Raw genomic sequence first — 26,865 nt, forward strand, 5'->3', positions numbered from 1 at the left:
TGAAACTAGAACAATTCATCTAGGGTTTCATAAACCAAAGTCTGGAAAGATATACCTTCTCTCATTCTTTTAATTAAGTTCCCGAGGCCTAGTGACTTTGTAAAGCAGGTTGACTTTACCCCTTATTAAGCCTGCCTCACTCTCATTTGTTCCTATTCTCCTCCTCATCCTAGACCAAGGTGGCATGTAGAAAAAAACCTTGGAAAACCTACAGTTCTCTATATTACAGTTTACTACGGGTTAGAAATCACAGGTAAAAAGAGTCAATCCAAAGCTTATTCAACTTCCTTGCCAAAGCAAAAAAAATCTTAAAATACACAGGGAATAGGAGATAAGTGCACAAATTGGAGGACTGCAGGAACAACTGGTCTCAGGATGAAGTTCTAAAGCTCTGAAAATCCAGACAAATATTGTAAACACTGAAATTGCAGTAGGCAAGGGAAAGAACACTACACAAATTTACCCCCTTATTTTTAAGAATCTGATCCCCTGGTTTCTCTGTATTCTTTTTGCAGATGTTCCCTGTGCAGTAATTCCCTCACCAAAATGGCAAAATATGTGAGTGGACAGGAGATCCAATTTTGGAGGCAGAATAGCATTCATAGCATAGAGACTATGATGTGTTCCAATAGACCAATATTTCTATCTTGTTTTGTTCCATTATGTGTGTCTTATTGAAGGGCTGGATGACAGAAATAGCTTATCACCTGGACTGAAGTGGATGTAAAACAAAGACCCAACGGGATTATACTTCATCCCAAGATCTGTACATGAAAATTAAGATGCATTTCACCTGCTTATCAGCAAATAGAGTTTGGATTTATGGGGTTCTCTTCTCTATTACTACTGAGCTACCTCCTCCATTACTAAAGCCAAATCTATCACTATTATGGTTTTTCATTCCTCACTAATGCCTGGTATGTTAGCTTCTACTTACTAATTTTCCTTTTGATCTCTATCACAATGTCCATGCTGCATATGTATGTAAAATGGTTATTATTAATGTCACAGGGACCTGGCTGGACAAAATAAGGAGCATGTAGGAAATAGATCTGGGGCTAGTGTACTATTAACAGTTTCTGTAGAAATGTAGTTCCAATAAAGAGCTGCAGTAATGGAATAAACCTTCTGTTGTTTACTTAACAAGGCCCTTCTAATTAGACCAGAAAGGCAGACATCCTAATCCATACTGAATCACTTCGGCTTTGAAGGAATCTGGACACAACATGATGGCAGTTCTGGGCCCCTGCTATAATATAGTGAGTTGAGGTGACAAGCATTATTTCTAAATGGGGTCAACTGATAAAAATTAGCATTTAGAGCTTCAAGAAAAATCAGAAAAAAAATGCCACTGACCCAGAGTACTTTAAGAGAAACAAATACCATCAAGGGCTGATGACATCAAATCCCATAATCTGTGGCAGCACTCAACACAGAAAACAGAAAATGACACAGAAAACAGAAAACAATCAAAGAATTGATACAGAAAGCATTTCAGACCTGACAAGAGGTACACAGGAACAGAATAAATCTGCAGCTGCAAGGCAGAAGTACAGGCTATATCATGAGGAGGCCTGTGGAAGGAGACGGAATTCCTGGTTGAGCCAGTCAGACATCAAGGATTACATGTGTACAAACCAAAAACACTTGTACAAAAGGGAAATGTTAAATGGCAAGCTGTAAAGCCAGTAATTATCTTAAAAATTTGCAGCTTCAATTGGATGGTGCTACCATTGTGCATAGATACTACGAAGTAGGGCTGGAAAAATTGAACTAAGAGGGTCATGGGAGAAGACTCATATATTCTAGGAAAAGGCAGCCAGGGACATTGTGAACCAAGCTACTTAAAGCAAATAAGCAATGAAGAAATATGCAATAGTCATCTAACACAGAAATCATTTTCAGAGACAAGGAAAATGCTGCATGAGTTTTAGTGAGACTGTGAAGAATGAGAAACCTCCCATTGCCACTGCAAAGAAATTGAAAAATCTTCATCACAATCATGGAGTGCAGGAAAACCCTCACTACAACTCCAAAGCCTAGAAAAACCTTTCAATACCGCAACAAGTGTGGGAGGACTGCCATTACTGCAGAATGAAAATTTTTGAAGATAAAATACTTAATCATATGGCATTAAAATGGTATTGTCAGAAAGATTTAATTTCAGAGATGTGCCAACTAAAACACAAAGTTGAACATCTTGGAGTAAACAATTCTTCAGGCATGAAATAGTTGCTTCTAAACTGAATAATAAGACAGGTGCTAACCAAGTATACTTCCGTAAATAGTATGCAGTATGGTAGGAAATGTAATTATTTGTCCAGGGATAAATGAAACATCACACAATTTCAACGAGGTATTACTTTGATCTAATTATATTTTGGAAAGAGCAAGATTTAACAAAAGAGCTCAGCATTTAGATGAACCTATAGAGGATATTATTAATGATCTTTACAAGCAAGTGGGGAAATGAAACTATGGTGCCTATGATGAGACAGAATTCATTGGAAAACAAATTATCATAGCTTTTGTCAGATTTATTACAGTCTAAAGATCAGAGAAAGCCATTCAGATGCAAACTGAAGCAGAGATCCAAAAGCAATTTAGAGGAATCCAAAGAGAAGAAGATTAAACTGGCATTCGAAGTCTACATAACCTATTAATTTCTTGAGGCAAAAACCACAAAAGACACACCAGATATGACAACACAGTGGTTAGGACAGACACCAGACACTAAAAGTCTTTACCAACACTACAGAAGAGAGATACCTCACAAGCATGAACAATACCCAGCTTTTAACATTGAATGTTTTTATTGAGAACAAGTAGATCATTTTCAGGAAATGCACTAAAGCAGGACACAGCCACACGAAAGAAGAAAGCTGAAGAACAGCCTACATAGAGATAAATGAAGTAGAACCATCACCACTAGAAAAGTTTCTTAGTTTTAGAAACTCAAAGTTTCCTAGGTTAAATTGGTAACCCAGGTCAAAGGTTTGGCACGCAGACATTTGCGTCAATGGGCATTTCATAAATTTCAAGTCAGACATGGGAGTAAGTGCCACAATGTTGTCAGATAGACAGCATTGGTTGACTAAGTACTCTCTATAGTTGACAAATGTTCAGTTACATCATCCAATGGACATTGTACTTATGGGACATCAAATTCTAGGAAACCTTTAAAACTTCTTTCTCTTGAGCAGAAAGGAGTGTGCTGACCATAGTCTCGTTCAAGAGGTGGAAGAGGTTAAACAACAAAAGATTAGGGAAGAGCCAGGAGACATTTTTTCGGGACTCTGCAAACTAATGGTGGAACCTAAATAAAAAGCCAAATCTCCAGAGGCTAGTTAAACTGAAATAAAAAATAAATGTTTCATACTGCAAATGAGACGAAAAGCATTGACTACAGTGGTTTGGCTGAAATGTTTTCCACTTCTGTCAAAATTGAAGTGAGTTCATATTCCAAGTGGCAACAAGGTTTGAGATGAAGTACAAGCAAACAGGCAGCAACTGAACCGTCCACACTGCTCAAGAGAATGCACAGTGATAGAGAGACAATAGAAGTATGGGCAACTAAATTGAGTGAGGTTACAACAGAGCATAGTGAAAAGTTAATTATGATACATTTAAATCTGATATTGGGTGCTGAAGTGATTAAGAAGGGAGATGGTCAAATAAAATGTCTGACTAGTTTTCAAGGAAAAAGCCCCTATAACAATAAAGAGTATCACATTAAGTAAGAATAAATCTCTAGGTAAAACAATTGAGAAATCTGACTTCACCAAGAATTTAAACTCTAAGAGGGAGGCAGAAAATCCAAAATATTCAAGAAACTGAAGTATTGATTTTGCCTACTTTTACACAAAGCCAAATGTGCAGTAAGAAAAAAATATTCTATTGTCACAAATTAAAGACATTGTGCAACTCCATGGAAGTCACCATTGAGAAGACACATACAACTTGCAAAAATCCAAATTACTGCAGAGAAAAATGTACCTGCACGGGATCAATCACTCTGACATCTATAACAGAGAGACATATATCACTGAAACCCTCCAAAAAAGAAAAATGAGGTTAATGATCCTCCAGTACAAGAGAGAACTACAGATCTCAGGCCATTAGGAAGACAGTTCACGTCAACCATGTTTTACTCAACAAACCACCATTCTTTTAATTTTGAAGATAACACCTTGAAGGACAATAGTCAATCCTTCAAGATAATATGAATTTGTAAAGTCAATGACAAGGGCGAAGGAGGGTGGAGGGATTGGTGGCAAGTGTAAATAAATGTATACGAACAAATGTATAACAATATAACAATCATGAAGGAAAAGAATTTAGTAGCGACGTTATGTATATTTGTTTACTCAACAAGATTCATTTCGTTAGACCAGAAAGGTGGATATCTTAATCCATCACATTGGACTTAAGGGAACCCACGCATAACATGCATTAATCGTCAGCCACAGGTTGGTGTTCAGATTATGTATACATTTGCCCACTTCTGGTGGTTGAATATATTTGGTTTTTCTGTGGATAGCAAATGGTGCTATTAGTAAAGAAATACATGCCCAATCGGGACTTTACTGGCACTATCCTGATGTTTATAAACGCAGCTAGGAAACATATTAATAATAAAGTTTTATGTCCTTGTACGTGGCTAGATGCATAACCTTCTGTCATCTGTATATTGGAAAATCACGGTCAATCCATACAAGATTTTTCAAAAAAGGCTGGTGGTGGATGAAATATATGCCTTGCTATAGTTGGGTACATAACGAATATAACTTGTGGAAACCACAGAACATCTGAGGCTGTGAAGATATGTAATATAATTCTGTTTTATTTCTATGAGTAAGTGGCAGAGTTCCTCGTTGAAATGAGGTTTAAAGCAGTTAGCGATGAAGCTTTTTCCATTGTTCTTCTGCAATCCATATGTATATTCTTTGACAGCTCAAAATTTCTAGTGCTTAAGTGAGTTAAAAAATTGCTTCCAAAATGTAAAAGTTTTGACCACAAATCTGTGATTTTAGGTTTCTACTTTTTCACTGCCTTTGCACATTTGTATTTCTTATATTCTTCTCTAAGTAATGGGATTCTCTGTGAATTCCACTCTACCACAGCTTTGGACAACATGTTTAATGTCTCATCTCTCCATTGGGGAATGTCAAGCCCTACAACAGTTTCTCTCTTGGGTGTCACATGTTGCTAGATGAAGTTATTACCTTCTCGGGCCTCAGAACATTAGATCCATAAAGGAAGAACCAAAGGCTTTACTTAAGAAGAAATGTAGTGTTAATTGTTACTTTAATTAGTACATAATTAGATGAAGCATCATCTCTTTAGTATTGTAACAAAAATTGACACTTAGCTGAAGTAGAAGACATTAGTTGATGAGAAACAAAGCTTAGTCAGAAAGGAAGGCTTTAAGGATTGTCTTAAAGGAGGAGACAGAAGTAGGAAAACAGAGAGGTTTAGGAAGGGAATTTGAGAATTTAGGCAGTGCACAGCTAGGCAAAGCCAATATAGATGGTAGGGATTGTATTTGATGCAGGATTGTTTTTTGGATTGGAGGCCTGTCACTAGCAATGTTTGACAGGGTTGGTACTGGATTCACTTTTGTTTATTGTTTATATAAATGATTTGGTTTTGAATATAGGAGGCATGCTTAGTAAGTTTGTGGATGACAACAAAATTGGTGGTATAGTTGAGTGAAAAAAGTTATCGAAGACTAAAAAGGAATCTTGATCAATTAGGTCAATCGGCTGAGGAGTGGCAGATGGAGTTTAATTTGGATAAATGTGAGCTATTGCATTTTGGTAAAACAAACAAGGACAGTTACTTATACAATTAATAGTAGGGCCTTTGGATCATATTGTAAAACAGAGAGCCCTAGGGATTCAGGTCCATAATTCTTTGAAATTTGCATCACAGGTAGGTAGGGTGGTTAAGAAGGCATTTAGCACGCTTGCCTTCATTGCTCAGACCTTCGAGTATAAGAGTTGGGATGTCATGTTGAGGTTGTACAGGCAATTGGTAAGGCCTCTTCTGAAGTACTGTGTGTCGCTCCAGTCGCCTATTATAGGAAGGATATTATTAAACTGGACAGAGTTCAGAAAAGATTTCCTAGGATGTTCCACGGGAATGGAGTGTTTGAGATATAAACATAGACTGGAAAGACTGGGCCTTTTTTCATTGGAGTGTAGGAGGTTGAGAGGTGACTTTATTGAGGTTTATAAAATCACAAAGGGCACAGATAAGGTGAATGACAAAGGTCTTTTTCCTAGGATGGGGGATTTCAAAGCTAGGTGGCATATTTTTAAGATGAGAAGAGAAAGAAAAAGGACATGAGGGGCAACCTTTTTACACAGTGTGGTTCATGTGTGGAATGAACTGCCAGAGAAAGTGGTGGATGCAGGTGCAGTTACAACATTTAAAAGGCATTTGGATAAGTACACGAATAGGAAAGATTTGGAGCGATATCGGCCAAGTGCAGGCAAGCGAGGCTATTTTACATGGGAACATTGTCAGCGTGGACTGGTTGAACCAAAGGATCTGTTTTCTTGCTGCATGCCTCTATGACTACGACTCTATAAACACTACCCAAAGAAAAATTACACAGTATCTTTAAATCATTTTTAGGCTTAAATTTCTAAATTTTAGGAGCTTTCTCAAAGAGACAATTGCTTCTGAAAAGTGAACAATTTTACAAGCGACTGCAGCAAATAAAATAATCCCAATAGAAGAGCTGTTTATGAAGTGTCCTTTACAACAATTCCTTCAATACTTTAACGTATATGTTCATCAAAATACCTGATTTAACATCGGTTAGAGATAAACTGAATTGTTCACATGCACTGTCAAAGAAGACCAAGGTTAAGCCCCTCGCCTTATTATCTATCATTGTAACATAACATCTGAGCCTCTGAGGAAAGAAAAATACCAATAATGTTTAAATGGTTTCTTATAGCAGGTACTACATTTACAAAACCACAAATTATATTGTTCTTCCAATTTCTACTAATATGTTTTAAAGTTTGAAGTTGGTTAATTAAAGATTAACAGTAGCTTCATTGAGGCTGCAATAGTAAATTCTGATAAATTTACCAATCCAGATCAGGACATCACTTTAATTTGTCACTAATTTGACTTAATTGAAAACCCATATGTTACCTATCCTCACTGCAATATGTTGGGTTTTTAATTTCTGAGATATTATCACAATGAACCAGGTATGAATATAATTACTGGATTTTTGATAATAGCACAAAAGTAGTTTGCCTACAGTTTGCAATGATGCTGCTATGTGGAATTTTGGGACAGTTTACACCATTAAAAGTACTATATAAATGCCAGCTGTTGTTGTTTTGAACTGTAATATTTCTAGCTATCAATGTTCCAGGGTACCTCTATGATGTCTGAACTTTACAGAAATGGTCATGGACCTGTGACAATGGTTTGAACTTGTCTCCATTGGATCTGCCAATTTTCTTTCTATCTTTACCACAATGGGCGAGACATAAGCATATCAGTAGGGTATAGTGAGGCCAATTAAATTATGACAGCATGTCACACAAAAGCACAATCTAAAATTAAAGGACTCTTCAACTACCCTTTCCTCTACCATTTTATACTATTCTGTATTTACAAGGTGTGATCTCAGCCATATTTGTACTGTTTCTGTTATTATGGTAAAGAAAATACATAAACATGCTGTGGCAGCTAAAATGTGCCTCCAACCATTATCTAACCAAAGGCTTTGAGATTAGGAAGAAGTCATGTCACTGTATGTTGATTAATATGGGCACATTTTGGACACGCAAAACAAGGGGCCAGAGAAGCTAACAAGTGGTGCTTGCCAGCTGCTGTTTGCTATCCATCGAGACTGACCATTTGACTGTCCTCACAGATCCCACTTAGAAGGGGATTGAGTAGATTACTTCTACTGAGACCAGGGTTTGGATGACACAGTCAGCCCTACTTATACCACTGAAGCTTTCCTTATTCCACTGAACTAACTTACACATTGAATCCAAGTCTGAGGGTCTGCACTAAACAGATCTCAACTTTTCTTTCTTTATTATTTATTGTGATGTTGGCACACTGGGAAGACCAGCATTTGTTGCCTATCCCAATTATTCATCCCAACGTAGTGACCTGGACTGGGACTCAACACATTTGGGTCCTGAGTCCACTCATTCTACTGAACGCCTCACTGTAATGCTGAAAATGGGCCCATGGAGTTCTGGTGTCTATCTCTCAAGAATAAGATCAAACAATATCAAAGACTTGCAACTGAAGCTCCCCAAGTGTACACTGTAACCTCTGGCTTGGTTAATATTTACAAATGATACAATTTGCACTAACCCCAGAAGAAAACAGGCATGCTGCTCTCCAGCTACTTAGATAGTTTAATATTGCAATGCTTTTGAAGGTTTTTCAATGAGTGCCCTTATGTAAGGAATTTCTTAATTCTTATCTTAACAGTGAATATTATCAGAACATTTTAGTCTAACTGATAAGTATACTATTGGTGCATCATACTTTATGAAACTGTAGTACACTGATGTAGTTTCTGTACATATTATTTTGATTTGAATGGTATGTTTTACATTTTAATCAAATAGGACGAAGAATTTCCTTGGCTCAGATGATAGATACACACTGTACTATGATTCAGAGAAGAGGCAAAGATCCTTATAAACTAATATCAGTAAAATAAACACAACTAAAACAAAACTTAATTATAACTACTCTTCTTATACAGGTCAAACAATGCATTGTACAGAAAACTATGCTGCAATTTGTGCACATAAATGCATTAAGTGGTGAGTTAAAATGAAACTGCAAGTTGCACTCTCTCCAGAGCTATGTTTAGGGTTTATAAGTTCACCATGGTCATGAAACTAAATAGTAAAAATGGAACTAAAGACATTTAAAGTAATTTACTTGCAAAAAGCAAAAATGTCTTCTTCTTCGTTGTAAGAATTATCCCATTAATTATTTATGTGTGTGAAATATATTGTTTACACAATTTATATTTGAATAGCTCTGAATAATAAAACTGATTGTTTTATCACGTAGGCTTTAGAAGATCTAGGAACAAAAATTACTAAATGATTAATGCTATTGGTAAAATGTCATATTCTACATTAAGCACAGCTGTATAGTTGCTCCTGCTATTTTGATCATTGAATCATAATTTGATGTGCATAATTTTTACATAAAAACTCTGAAGATGATGTAACTTGCAAACTAATTGAAATTCCTGATTGTTTTTAGTTCTAAAGCTATAAAGTTGTTTTCACTAATACTATTTCATACTTTCTACAGACAGCACAAATTAACTCCTTAAGTGTTTCTACCCCAGAGACTCATTAAGTATTAATTGAGCCTGCTGAAGAGCACCTCAGAAGCTACGCTGCTCAAAATTACTTTGAAATGATAGAAATAATCTAATGATATTGTCCTACTACATTAAGATGTAGAATACAATAGTTCACCTGGATCCTTTTGATTGTCTATATGAGAGAGAGAGCAACAAGGAGAGAAAGAGAGAAAAACAAGACAAATATGCACAATTAATGAGCAAGTGAACCAAAAACTACACCCTAGATGTGTGGTACCAATGACTTGCAAAGTGTCTGCCCAATGCCTTCAACTACTCTCAACAAAATGGATGCCACTATAAAAGCCTTCCGCGCAAAGGGTAATACTGGTGCATCACATAGATGGAGAGTCAGCAATTAACATTCTGAGATGAAGGCAAGCAATGGCTTAAGGTAGAAGTGAATCATTGAATCCTAAAATGTCAAAAACTCAGATGATCCATCAGCAGCTTGAAATTGAGAAAGGATTAAGGTATGTAAAAAGAACATGTATGTGTATGATTACATTTGTTTAATTAGTCACAGACAAGACAGACTAAGATTAAATTATTTCCACATACATCTAGCAGGATGCTTTCATCCACAGTAAATAAACAGTTCATTTCTCATGACCAGTTCCATGACACTGGCTAGATATGCGAGTCCTGGCTTTGTATAGTGTACCAATGACAAGTGCTTACAACTCAGGAATACACAGAAGCAAAGTAAAAATGCATTCAAGTCACAGACAATAACAATAACTTAAAATTTTACAGATATTTTGAGTTCATCACAAACAATGGGCCATGTGTAAAAACCTGGTGTAGATCAAAAGCTGGACTTCAAACATTCGAGATCACAAACAGAAGCAACAGACAAGGAGGCTGAGGGAGGAAAAATGCAAGAGTGGGATTGGTCAGGGACTGACTTTGACTGGTATTAGAATCATGTCAACAGAAAGAGCGAAAGACAGTGTGGAAAGGATGTGGTAAGTACTCACGAATGGTTAAATCCATCACTTGAGAGGCCAAGCAGTAGACAGGATGCTCATACATTTCTCTGTTTTTCCCTATAAAAGAGGATTTGGGCATGCAAGAAGCTTAAGTCAGAAGTAAAGAGATCATAGATCAGAGGAAAATTATATTAGGTCAGAAAGAATAAAAAAAAGCTTTGGTGTTGTTTGGGATATTCATAGGACAGCAGGAAAAAGTTATTTGAATTTGTAGTTAATTCAGGTTTAACCATTCAGCATGCTCATGAGTCACAAAAGAAGCTGTGACCATGATTCTGACAAATCTCTTCAGATTTTGTAATCTGTTAATGATAAAACATAATGAATAAAGGAAAACAGGATTTTGTTGATTTAGGCTACAAGATACTAAATGCAGATGCTTTTAGTATCTACACCACTCTCAGGTATTTCTTCATAGGCATAGTCATAAGTACTTCCCCAGCTGATTGATACTTTGAGTCAGGCCATTAACACTGTACAGTTAGGATTTTTTTATTTTGACAGATTACATGATATGTTGTCAAATAGATACTAAGGATAGCCAATTCAGCTTTGAAATTTTTTTTGCATGTTATTAATGAAACAATTAGACAGGGAAGCTATTGATATAGTTGAATATTTCAGACAGTATATTTGAGCTATTTTCAATAAAATACAGAATGGACTATGCCCATGTAAGGAAACCTGATACATGCAGTTGGTGAATGCTGGGTTGCTGAGATCACAATCCCCGCATGCTGGCCATTAAGTACTTCTACAGCCACTTTTTTAGGAATATAAAAAAGTGACTAAGTCAATAAACAAGAAAGGAGAGAAGCAGGAAAGAACAGGTAGTGCAGAATGAATTACTTCTCTGAACAAAGAGCTGGAAAAAAAAGTGTTTGGTTGCTTCATAGTATTCCCAGACCTAAAAGTCACAGTGCAAAAGAGGGTACATTAACGGAATTGAGGCACAAAGGGAAATAATCAAACACTGTGGGATCTACACTGGAATTGAATGCATTTTTACTTACACATACCGATCTTGTGCTCAAGCTTACTAGAAATGCACTCAGCTGTCTAAACTTGCAGTCAACTGCAGATCTCACCAGCTAATTAAGAATCTAACATTTTCAAACAATAAAAAAGTTAGTTTTTACATTATTCCACAATATTATGTTACTGACAAAGAAAAAGAAATATAATCTTGAGCCTTAACATACTAAAATAAATTAAACTTCTAATTCTCCATCTATTTTTCAGATTCTTGTTACAAAATGCCTTTAGTGCCCAATTCTTAATTCAAATATTGACATTATTTGCCACCTAGCTACTCCCACTAAATGAAAGCCCTCCTTTTCATACACAATTTACTTTTGTGACAACAACCAGATGAAAGAATACTATTATCTTACAAAATATACAAGTGACTACCATCTTAACACCTTCAAGCAGCTGTTCACATACTTCTACTCTTCAAAAATGAGCAGTTTCCATAAAGTCATAACTGTGGCTGATTATCATTCAAGGAATCATTCCACCGGTCTTAACACAAAGAGATTCTATAATGCTAATCTATGTATCAGTCTGTTTAACTAACAGAAATGTCTTACTCATATTGGCCCAAGAAACTAATGATTCACCTGTACATACTGCAGACCTGTAATTGTGTAAGCAAGGGAGTGAGGACAGACTGGTCAAACATTAAAAGCAATTTGAAACATGTCAATTATCAAATAAACATTTGTAAACCAAAATCAAAATGCATTAGTATAGGAGGACTATAGTTAATAAGATTAAAACATCATATCTTGCTTTCAAAGTTTAAACAAAACCTCCTATTTTTGTATCAACAATATAAGAATTTATAAAATCCTGTTGAATAGAACATTAAAATCTGTGAGTGCCACAAACGTAAACAAATCAAATATGAACTTGACCTCAACAAACTTTGTTATCACTGCACATATTGTTCTTATTAGGTTTTCAGATGATGCCCTTTCATGCTATTTGAGGGTGACTTTCTAGTTTAAATGTTTGAGGATGAATGTTCGTTTAGTTCTCCAGCACATTTGACTGAACTTCGTGAAAGAACTTTAAAAATGATAGAAAAACAAGAGTAAACAGTATCATTCTGAACCCTCCACAGCTCCTGCAGCAAAGCAATGGCAGAAAAGTAGGAGAAACCACATGAAAATTCACTTCTCTTGTATTTAATTCTGTTTATTTCTCACTCCTTTTACTTCTCACTCCTTTTACTCTCTCCAGGCACTGAAATGTCTATGGATGGGAAGTTAAGTAATTTTGTCCTAGGCTCCTATCTTCACTGACAAGGCCCAAACAGGATGTGTAGTTGTGACCTGTGGATGCCTTCCTGTCCTACTCTTATACCCTTTAGGAGGTTGTGCCTATCTCTTCACATGACACATGCATAATGGAAATGGACAACTCAGCAAGTGTTAAAAGAAACAAAGGTTTGTCTTTCATACATAGTGCCACACGGTAGTAAGATCTTCCATATTTCAGACGGTCTTGGACACAGATATAAGTGACAGTGGATCTGAAGTTACCATTCTGTCTTATTTCACTTTGCAGCACAACATAATATATGGCTCTTTGGAAACCTTTCTAATTGTGATAGTAAAGAAAAAGCTTACTTCTTTTCATAACTGTTGGTGATAATGAAATGTTTTAACTGTAGTTGAGAATTCTGTTTTTATTGCATAGTGTATCTAGTATTGTAGGTCACTTTCCAGAGAGATTCCCATATTTAAAGTATTGATCATGATAAATTAGATGACTGAGTAAATTATAATTCACAAGCTCGTGTAGGTTTGAGTTTGTAGATGCATTTTGTTGAAACACTGCAGTATAGAATTTATCACTCATTTTCCAGTTTTTAAACAAACAAAAAAACTTGTTTCTGATTTGGCTGCACTGAGTACCTGATACTATTAATAATGGTTGGATAAATCAGCAATCCACAGCTCATAAATCTTTCATTGTTAATGTATATTTACCTACTTACAGTTAAAATAGGTCAACAGTACAAGTACTGTATAACCTGAAGCTTTGGTTTTAAAATGAGTTAACAATTGTAATTAAATAGTTTAGCCATTCTTAGTAACTGAAGTCACAAGAGAGTGTTTAATTGTTTGATAACATCTAAATATTCTAATTCGAAAATGTAACACTTCTGAATCAACACTTATTAACATCCAGATTTTTCTTAATACTCGGTGTCCAAGGGCTTCATCCAGTGAATTGCATTCATATGAAACTGTTCTGTTACTTACCTTCAATTTTGGCATACTCAGAAAGTCGTGTGTAGTTCACTAGAGCAGCTTTCTCCAGACATTTCCGAATGACAACTTTAACTTCCTCTTGAGGAACAGGTGTTACTATATCCTTCATGAGCACCTTTGCAATGACAGAAATGACAGCGCATTATATTTAAATCCTCATAGTCTTTATGACTTTTCCTAACACCGGAAGAAGTTGGATTTTTTGGGAATTAATGTCTCCACTAAAGACAGTATCTGACTACAGTGTCGAGGAAGAATTCTTAAAGATACTGGATAACAATGCCAAATTAAATAGATACTATATATAATAAAACAGGAACTACTCACCCTCTCCAGGAGAGACAATGTAGCCTTTAATGCACCCTCAGGCCGCCCAAAAGGAAAGCAATACCTGTTAGCAAGACAGATGTTATCAATTTCTTTCCAACAGGGTGAGGATGAATGCTCATTTGGTTCTCCAGCACATTTGACAGAAAAATCACAATTCACTGGATATCCCCAATGTTCTTATTAATGTAGATTTGAAGAACAATATCTTAACCTGCATTACAATATCATCCAGTACTCACCTATCTACATGGCGCTGAGGCAAACAAGTGGAACTGATGAAGATAGGTAGCTGAATAATCTAGCTCCATGTTTTACATCCATTGAATTTTAAGAACTCACTGAAGGATTCTGAATTTTGTTGGCAAAACCAGCATTCATTGCACATCCCTAATTGCCTACAAGAAGGTTATATTCTAGCCATATTGTCGAATCACTACAATTGTGGTGTAGGTACATCCACAGTACAATCGAAAAACCCTTAATAAGTTGCTTCTTTATTAAGGGGTGTGAATGTTGAAGGTGTTAGATGATGTTCCAATCAAGCAGGCTCCTTGGTCCTGGATGATGTTGAGCTTCTTGAGTATTGTTGGATCTGAACCCATCTAGGGAAGTGGAGAGCATTCCATGAAACTCCTGATGATCCTGCTACACAGTGGACAGGCTTTGAGAAGTCAGGAGGTGAGTTACTCACCAGAGAATTCCCAGCCTCTGACTTGCCCACAGTCACAGTATTTATATCAGTGGTGGTAGTTCGTATTTAGGATGATGGTAATGCTCAAGATATTAATAGTAGGAAATTCAGTGATGTTAACTTCACTGAATACCAAAAGGGTGTTGGTTGGATTCTCTGTTGTTTGAAATGGTCATCGCTTGACAATTGTGTAGTGCAAATGTTACTTGCCACTTATCAGCTCAAGTCTGAACCTTGTGCCAAAATTAGGAAGGTTGTCCTACGGACTTGTGAAGAAACAGCCTGACATAGTAACACATGTGGAATTGTAAGTTGTAGCCAGCATCCCAGACACCACCATTCCTGAGTATGTCCTGTCCCACGGACCAGACAAACTCACAAAACCCAGTAGGTTGATGCTAAATAAGTGAGGCTTGCTAATGCTGTCAACGAAACCTCCTTTCATTTTGGCGATGGAAGGTGGAGTGTTAGGGGTATAATTGACTGGTTGAGATCTGCTTTGCCTTCATGTAGACAGGTGATACTTGCACGGTTTTCCATATTGTCTCATATATGCCAGTGGATCATTGGAGCCTACTGGAACAACTTGGCTATAGATATAGATATTTCTAGAGCACACTTTTTCAGTACTACAGACAGAATGTTGTCAGGCCAAATAGCCTTGCTATACCCAGTAGCTTCACATAGAGTGAACTGAATTGGCTGATGACCAACAGTTGATGTGTTGAGGATCTCAGGATAAGCCAAAACAGATTATCAATTCAGCACTTTAGGCTGAAATTGTTTGCAAATACTTCACCTTGATCTTTTGATCTAATGTGGTGGCCTCTTTCATTATTGAAGATGGGGGTGCTTCTGGAGCCTCCCATGTTTTATTGTTTTTATTGAACACCACAGTTCATGACTGGATATGGCAAGGCTGCAGAGATCTGTTCTGATCACTTACAACCAAGTGCTATCCCTTTGACAAATAAACATGAGTATCCTGTTGTAAATTTCTGAGAATTTTCAAGGCATATAGCTTCACTTTACAACAGCAAGATCACTGTCTACTGCTGGTTAAGCACTGCACGTGAGCACAAGTTGGAAACTTCTCTGGGTCCTGAAGCACAAAAGCAGCAAACGTCTAGTGCCATCAGAAAATTCTGGCCGTTAAGTTGTGTTTCACTGTACTCACCACTCAAATCAAACAGCCTTATATTGCTTTCAGTAAGTGGAAAGTGCATCAACTAGCTTGGCATTCTATCTGCTTGTATTCACCTAAAGTGAGTGATCTGATTCTCAAGTAGTATGCGCAGTCTCTCCTTGATCTCCTCGAAACGTTCTTTTTCTTCTACTGTTACAGTTCCTATTCCATCAGGCCTGGAAAAACACAAAATAACACTTAGAACCCTTTGTTCATAATAGCATTAACTACCAGATATCTGAGAGATAAAATTGATAATTTTTCCCTTTGCTGTACTCAGTTCAGTACATAAAAGTATATCCAATTCTTAAGGTATGAATGTGGCATACACAAAATATGGTTTTGTGCTTTTATATTGAAGTTCTTAAGCAGTCCATCAAAATTTCAGCTGGAAGCTTGGCTTGAACTACATACTGAATTATTTTACAAATGATCAACAAACTATAACTAAATAACATCAATTTTGTTTTCAAGATCAAATGTTTTTGTGAACATTGTATTATGAAGCAGAAATGCAGTGCAGCACATTACTAGTTAAAAGACAACATAATTATTTTAGTTTTTATTATGGTTGCACTAAGGTTTGGTACATATGTTCTTTGCAGGCTATTAAACAAAATTTTGGAATAGAAAGTGATTTAACATTATCTTAACTCAGGAAAGGTTAGTGCAAATTTCCCCCTCCCTTTTCCCCCCCCAAAAAAAGTGGTTTTTGGGCATTGAGCAAGCAAGACATCTGCCATAGGGAGATTGCTAGAATTCATTACTAAGGAGATGAGAGCAGGGTATTTGGAAAATCAAAACATGATCAGGCAGAGCCAACATGGTGTTGAAAGGGAAATTGTTTAACTAATTTATCAAGAGTTTTTGAGGAAGCAACAAGCAATATGAATAAAAGTGAATCTATGGATGTGGTGTATTTGAATTTGCAAAAGGCATTTGCAAAGGTGCCACATCAAAGATTGCTACACAAAATAAGAACTCATGATATGACAGCTAATGTAATGCATGGATAACAGATTGGTTAATTAATAGGAAGCAGAGGTAAATATAAATGACTTTTTTTCTTCTTGAAAGCTTAACTAGTTGAGTGTCACAGGGATTGGTTCATAATGTATTTTAATGACTTGGCTGTGGTAATCAAATGTATAATCGCTATATTTGCTGACGGCATGAAAATATGGAAGGAAGATAAGTTGACAAGAGGAGGTAGACAATCTGCAAAGGGATAAAGATAGGTTAAGTGAGTGGGCAATAATTTGGCAATTGGAATATTATGTGGAAAAATGCAAAGTTATGCACATTTCCCAGGAGAAAGAGAAACATTGTTTGCTTTTTAAATAGAGAAAGATCGCAGAACTTGGTGGTGTTGGGGGATTCCGAAAAGATAAGATGTGGGTATAGCAAGTAATCAGGAGGTAAATAGAATATTTGTGCTCATTGAAAGGGATTGGAGTAGAAAAATAGGGAAAATTTCCTGTAGCTGTACAGAGACTACATCTGGAGTACCATGCATAATTTTTGTCTCCTTATTTGGAAACGGATATAATTGCATTAGAAGTCATTCAGAGAAAATTCACTTGATTCATTTTTAGGATGAACAGCTTATTTCATGAAGCAAGTTGGTCTTTGCCAACTAGGGTTTAGAAGAATAAAAGATGTGGTTTTATCGAAACATAGAAAATCCTAAGGGGGGCTTAACAGGGTAGATTATGAGAGGATATTTTCCATTGAAGAAGAGACTAGAACTAGGGAAAACATTTTAATGAGAGGTCCCCTTTTAAGACAGCGGTGACAATTCTTTTCCTCTCAGAGAGTTGTTAGTCAGTGGAATTCCCTTCTCCGAAAGCAGTGGAGACTGGTTAATTGAATTGATTCACGGTTAAGTTAGATAGATTTTTGATTGACAAGGGAGAAAAAGTTTATGGAGGGGTGAAAAGAGGGGGGAGGCAGACAGAAGAGCACAGCTGAGGCCACAGCCTGATCAGCTATTTTCTAATTGGATGGCAATGCAGATTTAAAAGGTAGAAATGGCCTACTCTTGCCCCTAAATCCTGTCTAGCCGCAAACCACCAGTAATGCTAACTCAAGGCCTGGTCCATTTGGATATGTGGGCCTCGTTAGCACTGGGGCAATGGACTGCTTCCAGATAATCAAGGAATGCTGGATCAGCAATTGGGACCAAACTGTCATTCTGGCACCAGGAGAAACTCTTCTTTCTTGACGCCCAAGGATATACAGTAACTTATCTATTATTTCTCCTTCAGCCCAGGCTCCAGCTGATATAGGCCAGTGCTGTAAGGGTGCCTGTTCTGCCCAGTACAGTCCAGAACTGGCGTCAGAATCCAAGTGACATCAAGTGATCCCAATTTAAATATTTCAGTTTACTTGGTGCCTTCATAAAGTAGTTGTTCCTGCCACCCACTCAAGTGACCCAGCGAAATAGCAATAGTCACTCAGGTAACAGTAACAGGATAAAAAGTTACAATGGTCCCCTTTCAGGTTGCTAACACTCTTGCTCCACAGTACAGAAGATCTGTACGATTAATCCATTTTCTGACGAGAAAACTATGCTGACATGAAATTGCCCTTTTTTAAAAAAAAAATTTGATGGTGACAATCTTTCCCAGTTTTAATCATTAATCTTGCTTCTGAGATTAATCTGTAGGTACAGCCCTGGAACATTTTCAGACTAATGTTATAGCACTTAAGTAATTTAAGTATACTTACAAATTGTAATGTAAATAAAGCCCTAATTTTATTAAAGTGTGTTTTTTGTCTTCATTGAACTAAAACGAGCTAAAAATGTTTGTCATCTTGTGGATTTTAAAGATGACAAATTGTAATTTATTCAAAAAAAGACACCGCACAATTTAAATATCTCTGTGTTAAATACTCAGTGCCATTTTTTGACCTTGTCTAATTAGTAAGCAGGGAACATATCATTAAAACAACAAGGTTGTTTTTCCCAGGCTATTTCCACTATGGCTTAAGTTTTAGATGAAGTGTGTTTTAAAGGAGAGAACAAATTCAGTTCGGCACAAAAAAGTGTTTCCTTATTATTTCACAACTTCAGGTTAAACAATATGGATAGTTCCTGAATATTTACACCAGCCAATAATCCATAATAAGAGAGAATGAGGCCGACCTAATCCTTTCACGAAAGGAAGCAACGGCCCAGACAAACAACATTACTAGGTTCTTCAGTCAAAAGCAAAGTAGAGGGATTTGTATTTTGCTATCCAGTCCACACTAGCTCAGTCTCCCTTTCTGTAGTGTGAGTAGACTGTGAATAGAATAAACAGTCCTTTTCCATTGGCCTCCTTCAGTGTACACTTTAAGCTGTGCAAATCCCCAGCACCAGCCTGTTTGGCAACACAAAAGCATGATAAAGGATTACAGAACCTTTAATAAACCTCCTGTCAGGGGTTAATTGGTCAGCTTTACTTCTCTTTATTTGCAAGCATCATTGTGACCTTAGGCTCAGAAATTACAATCTACACTGCAGTGACCAATAAGATGGAAGCTGTTAATATGGCAAATCATCTCACATGAAATCCTACTCTTGAGCTTGGAAAGCACATTCTTTTTACACTTATTTTGGTGAAGGTTATTGTTACAAGTGACACCTTTTCTCTTAATTTACAGTTTAAAAAATCTCAGAACATTATAAATAAGCTTTGCCCTATACAAATAATGTGCAGATTTATATCTAAGAACAAACAATGAAAAAATGCTGGATAAAGGGTTTGCAACTCTAATTTTGCATCTACTTCTAAAAGTGCTGTAATACATTTGTTTTATTGAAATGGAGAATGATAAGATCTTTAATTCACTGAACTAAGCCTTTGGTTTAAGATTTGACATTCTCACCTGTTTATAACGTATTAATTATTAAAGCATTATTGAGATATTAATGAAATTGTGCTAGCAAAAGGAATCACTATTTGAGCATTTAAAAGATAAACAGTTCCTAATATTTCCATTTTAACATTACGGTAAAACAGAAATTCCTCCCAGCACATTCAGATGCAAAACATTTGGGTATTTGAGCTCAAAGCTCTGATGAACTAAGACGACAAAATGACATTTATAGTATTATTAACAAAATACAAAGACCTTACTGGATTTTCTTTCCTAAATTATTTAAGGTTATAGCTCCATAATGTATTGAAAAGGACCAGCATGTGCTAATACAAAAAGTAAAATATAAACATATTGAAGAATTAACCTAAACTCCTTTTAAAAATTCTATTTGTTTCTGATAATTGTAAAAATTCCAGCCCTTATTCAAAGCAGCTGTTAACAACTAGCTGTGATGTGCAGAACTAGTGACCGAAACTGAGAATTTGACCACAAGTGTGGTACAATCTACAGGTCAATTGTAGCCATTTTCAGAGTGGTCTCGATGTCTCGGAGGGCCTGCCAACTGAAACTCGTCATGGCCACTAGGATTTCCTTTCTCAAACAGCTGCGGACTATATTATTTCTGACATGATGAGCGTCTTTTGACTCTACCTTTCAAAACTTCGGCAAACCATTTTCTCACTGTCGTTCACAAAGATGACATTTTCGGCAGCGTGATAGGAAAGATGTCATGTTGGTTGCTTTTCAAGTCTTTGTCACAGTGGTTAGCACCAGTTCTGTCAGCTTCACTCTCCTCACAGTCTCCTATCTCGGGCCATGTCACAAATGATAAAATTTCCAACATTTTTTGTCAAAAATTACAATCATACAACTGCTATACTACTTCTCAGCCTTCATGGCTTTGTGGATTTTTGTTACAAACTGATGGGCAAATATGAAAGGCTTTTTAAATGTATTTGTGAGTGCAAAGTTACATTTGGTTTGATTATATGAGAAACTTACTTGATAAGAATAAAATCTGAATTTTAAAAACTAATGCAGCCAATAACAAAACAATTAACTATCGACCTTTAGAGCCACAGTCAATGTTTATTTATACAAAGGAAGGAGAAAAACAGATTTCTAATGGCAGAATTTATAACAAAACATTTGCCATAGTTGGTTTAATTTGAATCTCAAAATATTACTTTCTAAAACAATATCAATTTATTAATTTGACAGTTCTTTCACAATGGTTACCATGTTTAAGGATTTTATCATTATCTATTCCTTGATAATTTTCCAAAATATCTCCCCCAAAAACACTTATATGGAAATTTTTATGCATTGCATAGGCCAAACAATTTTTATATATCATCTAAGCCTTGCAAACATTAACATGCACGTTTTGTGCAGAAACCTTTGTTACTTTCTGGATTGACATTGATCAGATAACAAGACCATTTCACTGTACTGGAACCTAGGATACCAGCTAGTTAGTTTCTTCTCAGTGACAGCTTGTCATTCTGTCAGTCTTGACCTTCAGGCTGTCCTGTAACATCTGAATCACATTCGCTCTGTACTCTCTGACTGACTGCAAGCTACTGTTGTCTCACTGTCTGACCCAATAATAACACAATACAAACAGACAACTTACTGCAACTCCATCACATGAAAAAATAATGTTTATCCTAAGCACATACGAAAATCTACATGCAGTTAGACCTACATTTGACCCTGTTTATTTCAAAATAAATGGCTACATGTTTATTTCATCCGAAGCCATTCAATGCATGAAGCATAACTTTTTGCTTTCTTAGTTCTGTTCTAATGATCACAGAGGATTTAAATAAACTCCAATATTAAAATCAGCATTTATTTTGATTTTATGTTTTAAAGTATGCCTACTGAATGCTACCTGTCTTTAACTTTTCTGAATCCCTGTGTGCAAAGGTGCTTGTGACTACGGATACTCAGGTAAACAAGTATTATGATTAAATAATTCTAGTTAAAGGCTAAAACTTGTTTTGTTTCTTGCGCCTACAAATCTTTCTTCAAAATTAATGTCAGTGTGGGTTTCTAACTTCTAATGATGCATTTGAGAGTCTCTTGTGAAACAGTGACATGTGGATCTGCCTCATTGTTCCTTCTAGCCAGGCTCGGAGTGTGAGAGACCTAGTTGCAAAACATTTTCATCATCCTCGGCAGGCATCTTTCAAAGGCATGCTTTATATAACTTAAACGTATAAAACTTTAAGTGATGTCCAACATATGCAAAACTAAATAATGAGGATGTCAAATACCTGTGTAAGTAATTTTGAGGTCCAGGATTTAGTTTACTAACTTGTTCTGCTGGGAGTGCTTTGCATTTGTAATTCCTTAAATAGCAATTCTGGGATGTCAACTGTCAACACCAGGCACAATACGAAAAATAAGTAAGTATCCACAAGGAGAATCAAGAGAATTGGAGGACAAGTGAATTTGCAAATTATCACATACCTTCTTTAGGCCAGCTACAAAGTAAAATTAACAGAGGCCTTGGAAAAGAATGTTTGATCAGGAAATTAAATTTATTACAGAAACAAGGAGGAGGAAATCAAAGAATGGAAATAATGAAAGAAATCAATATGGAGAGGAAAAGAAATGTTCACACACAAAGACCTGCTGCCACTTCTACTCAAATTAGCTAGTATCATTGCAACGCAAAATCTAAGTTTTTTCCTATCATTTAACTGCACAAAATGGCACTTACCTTTTTGGCTCTGGTTTTGGTTGCAACTTGGGATCCTTTCTAGAACCTTTTCTAGACTCCTTTCTGTCTTTTTTTAGGTCACACTCTGGCTCATTTACTGAGGGATTGATTGACTTATCCCCCTCACCATCTACAATTGGCTGTGACACAAGTGATCCTGCAACTTGCACACTTTAAAGGATAGGTGGTTTGTAGAAAGCCAGAAACAGAACCAAGGAAGCGTGAAAGAAAGATCAAAGTACGACAAATTAAAGAAAACATGGCAAGAAATAATGAAAAAATGTGTGGAAAATAGAAGCCAACAAAATCAATTCTAAAGCAATAAGTCACACTTCTTTAAAAAATGTCAATTAAAATGAAATATATATCTTCTGCAGATCATCCAGCATATCACAAAGCATTAGTTTATGTGAAGTGTTCAGTAAATCTAAATAGAACTTAACCATGCTTAAATAAAAATGGTGGCATTTTAGCATAGTCCACTAAAGCAGCACTATCTATCATATCAGTGGATGTACTGATTCTTATAAATTGCAACACAAAAGATTGACTGCTTCAATTTCTTATAATTGTCATTCTATTAAGAAATATTTTCTACCGTACAATGCAGCCAACTCCAACATATATTGGTATAACTCAAATCAACAGAGATACCTGCAGATATTTCTAATCAATCTGTTCAGTGATATCATGACAACCTTGGGAACAAGTGGGACTTGAACCCAGGACTCTTGCTCAGAGGTACGGACACTACCACTGTGGTGCAATGACCCTCGTAGCTGTCCCCTATATATAATATATACATACACATATGCACACATGCTCACATGCTTTATTGATGATGTGTGTGAAGGCATTTATGAGATTTGCTCCTACCCTATGGTTATTTCATATTTTAAACTGACTAGTCTATCATTTGGTTTGGGTAGTGTCACCAACACATAACACTTTAAACAGCATGGATAATTCATACAGGTGATATGTCTGATAAAATTATTGTTTGGAAGTAATACAAAGTTAAAATGAAGGGTATGAGTGCACTAGTGCTTTGTGATATGCCAGAGTCGAATAGAAAACATGGGTGCAACCAGTGAATGGAAATGATCATCTTATGTTGTCAACAATTCATTCCCTTCATTTCCAACCATTATGAATTTTGGATTATAAATACTTAGTCTTTTGCATAAGACTAAAAGAAACATCATTGTTTAATTTGTCATAATGACTTTGTCCCTTAAGTTAACTGCTGTTGAACGCTACCTGTTGCCATGAACATGTGAAGCACAGAAGGCAAAGCTGTAGTGAAGCAGGGTTGGATCAATCATCGCTCCATTTTCTGCCCTTTCAAGCAAATCATTGAGGTAGCAGAGATGTCGGTGACAGCCTCTAGTTCCATAGCGTGCACAATATTCATCCAGCACGAATACCTGGCCAGGGCTAAACCAGCCCTGTGAAATAGAAAATAAAAATTTTTTAGAAAATGTTTGAAACCAGATTTGATGTTATTACCAACTGAATGGGATATTTAAATACATGTAAATCAACTATTAGCAATATACTAGTTGAAATATCTTTCAGAAATCTACACTTGAAAAAGAAACTGTTATGAAAGTTTATGGTAAAATTAAGTCACCATGCTGCAAGCAAAATGAAACAGTTTTTGCGGGGAACTTTGTGCTCATCAACATGTGGAATTTGATGCTACTTATGTAATGACTTATTGCTTTGAGCATCAAGCACTGTAAACTTTGCTTTGGCGAAGCCATTTGTAAGATAAAAGTTGTTTTACTCTTCTTTTTGGAGATTGTAAATGTAAACTTATTAATAACTGAGCAACTTTATTGTAAAGGACCACGCTCACTAGATCCTAGACTAAGACTATCCAAACCTATTCCAAACAGAAGATTACACCAACAAAGACTTTGTAGAGTAGATAATTGTGTAAGGGGGACACTCATGTTCTCTCATGTTGGGATCAGGTTTCCCTATTCTCCCTGGCCCAATCTGCCAGCTCAACGCAGGAATGTGCTACATCTCAAAAAGGACAAGCTACAACAAGTGCTCATATGTTGTTCATATCTTGACAGGTATGTTCACATGAGGCCTGAAGATTGAATACCCTCCATTCGTCTGGATGAGTGCAGCTCCAACAACACTGAAAAAACTTGACACAATTCAAGACAATGTAGCCCACTTCACTGGTATCCATCCACCATCTTTAACATTCACTCCTTACGCCACTGATGCACTGTGTATCAATGTACATCTAAATGCAAATCACATAGTATTATCTAAAAATACACTGCAGCAAGTCACCAGGACTCCTTTGACAACACCTTCCAAACTTTGCGTCCTCAGAAATTGCCAAAGGCTGTGGCAATTTTGACAGACTTTCTGTTCTTCTGCTCAGGTGCTTCACACCCTGCTGGGAGGGCAGGCAGAGCTTTGTTTTAACTTTTAAATGTGGGGCAGCATGTTTAAAAATCAGTAATCCCTTAGCATTGAATTGGAGAAACAGCCTAGACTATGTGCACAGTCTTAGGAATGTCTCTAAGACCCATAACATTCTGCCTAAGTGGTGAGAGTGCCGCCAAGCTCAACAGCTTTGCATATAGTCAACTCAAGCAAAAAATAATTCCAAAATTCCTTACAGCGCGATGAAGGGAAAAATGTACCCCAACATCGAGAAAAAAAATTCAGACAGGTGAAGAAAAGTTTAAGTAGTAGATTTTTCTTCAAGCAAGGGAACGAAATGGCCTACAAAGAATACACCAGGTCATAGAACCTCCAAAGCTCAAGGCACATCCATCCAAGGTAGGATAAAAGGAAGGCAGGATGAAGAAGGAGCTGATAAAGTGGAATGGAGAGTTGGGACAGCAATGTTGTGCCAGAGAGGTAAGTGGTTGTGGGGTCATAGAAAATTTAAAAACGAAACATAATTTGATGTTTCACACCATGAAGGACCAGGAGTTCGTATGGGTTAGTAGGAAAGAATGACTAACTAGAGGTGCGTGGGGGTGACAAAGGCAAAGACGAGAATTGCAGTAACAAATGGGTCAAAGAAACATTGGAGAAAGCTAATTTTACAGAACTGGAAGTAATTAGTGAAGGACTGGATACAGGATCAGAGCCAGCTCATGGTTGAATACAATGTGAAGGTGGGAACAATCTGGTCTGAGACACTAAGGTGAGCAAATAAAGATTTGGCAGGGTCAAGCATGATGGGTTCAGACTCTCCCACATTTAACTGGAAGAAATTTTGACCTAACCAAATAGGATATAAGATGAGCAGTTTGGCAATGCAAAGGCAGTGGAGGGATCGAAAGAAGTGGTGCATGAATTAGTTTTCCATCATTAGCAAGCTAGTTGATGTTTACGGAAGAGTTTTGAATATTGACTTGAATCAGGTGGGAATGCAATAATGTGAATTGCGTGTTCATTCAGGAACAGCAGCATGAAAGTTTGGCCTATTCCACAAATCAACAAGATATTGCATTGGATGTCACTGGAGAAGGTCTGGGCAAATGGCCCAGGTAAATTAAGTTGTGGACCTTGGCCAGGGAATTACAGTTAAGGCAAGGGGGGAATGGCAGAATTTTAAATTCTTTCCTTGCCGGCCCCTCTTCAATCAGGTTTCACTGCTCTGTAGTCCTGCCACATTCAGTTATGAATGGTGGTGGACAATTAAACAACTTACTAGAGAAGAGGGCTCCACAAATATCCCCATCCTCAATAATGGGGCAGCTTGGCATAGCAGTACAAAAGATAAAGTTGAAGTATTTGCATCCAGCTTCAGCAGGAAGTGTTTGGTGCATGGCTCACCTTGGCCTCTTCCAGAAGTCCCTAGTATCACATATGACAGCCTTCAGCCAATGCAATTCACTCCACATGTCATCAGGTAAAGGTTGGAGGCACTAGATGCTGCAAGCCTATGGATCCTCTCAACATTCCACCAAGAGTACTGAAGATCTGTGCTCCAGAATCGGTCGTGTCCCTTTCCAAGCTTTTCCGATACAGCTGCAATACCGAGTAGTGTGGAAAATTGTCCACATATGTCCTATCCATGAAAAGCAGGAAAATCTAATCTGGCTATTTACAGCCCTCAATTAATCTGCACTCAATCATCATTAAAGAAACGGAAGGCATCTTTGAAGATACCATTCAAGCAGTAATTGCTCCACAATAACCTGCTTACTTTGTGTTCCAGCAGGCTCACCAAGCTCCTGACCTAATTACAGCCTTGCAACGAACATGGACAAAGAGGCTGAACCCCAGAAATGGTCAAAAGAGACTTCCCTTGACATTAAGGCAACATTTGAATGGCTATGGGACAACAAGGTGCAGGGCTGGATGAACACAGCAGGCCAAGCAGCATCATAGGAGCAGAGAGGCTGAC

At 36.9% G+C, this 26,865-nt stretch overlaps 1 protein-coding gene across 3 annotated transcripts in view; it reads right to left on the reverse strand.

The window, feature by feature from the left end:
• cadpsa (Ca2+-dependent activator protein for secretion a) overlaps window positions 1-26,865 on the reverse strand; it is a 498,775-nt gene that overhangs the window by 131,667 nt on the left and 340,243 nt on the right. For all 3 annotated transcript variants that reach the window (XM_048606574.1, XM_048606576.1, XM_048606575.1), the window contains exons 13-16: window positions 23,730-23,917; window positions 15,946-16,047; window positions 13,992-14,055; window positions 13,656-13,779 (exon numbers count right to left, since the gene is read on the reverse strand). In XM_048606574.1, the coding sequence (XP_048462531.1) occupies window positions 13,656-13,779; window positions 13,992-14,055; window positions 15,946-16,047; window positions 23,730-23,917 (478 nt within the window). The remainder of the gene's footprint in view (window positions 1-13,655; window positions 13,780-13,991; window positions 14,056-15,945; window positions 16,048-23,729; window positions 23,918-26,865) is intronic.

This window comes from Rhincodon typus, chromosome 16 (genome assembly GCF_021869965.1).
Source record: "Rhincodon typus isolate 14 chromosome 16, sRhiTyp1.1, whole genome shotgun sequence".
Lineage (NCBI taxonomy): Eukaryota > Metazoa > Chordata > Chondrichthyes > Orectolobiformes > Rhincodontidae > Rhincodon > Rhincodon typus.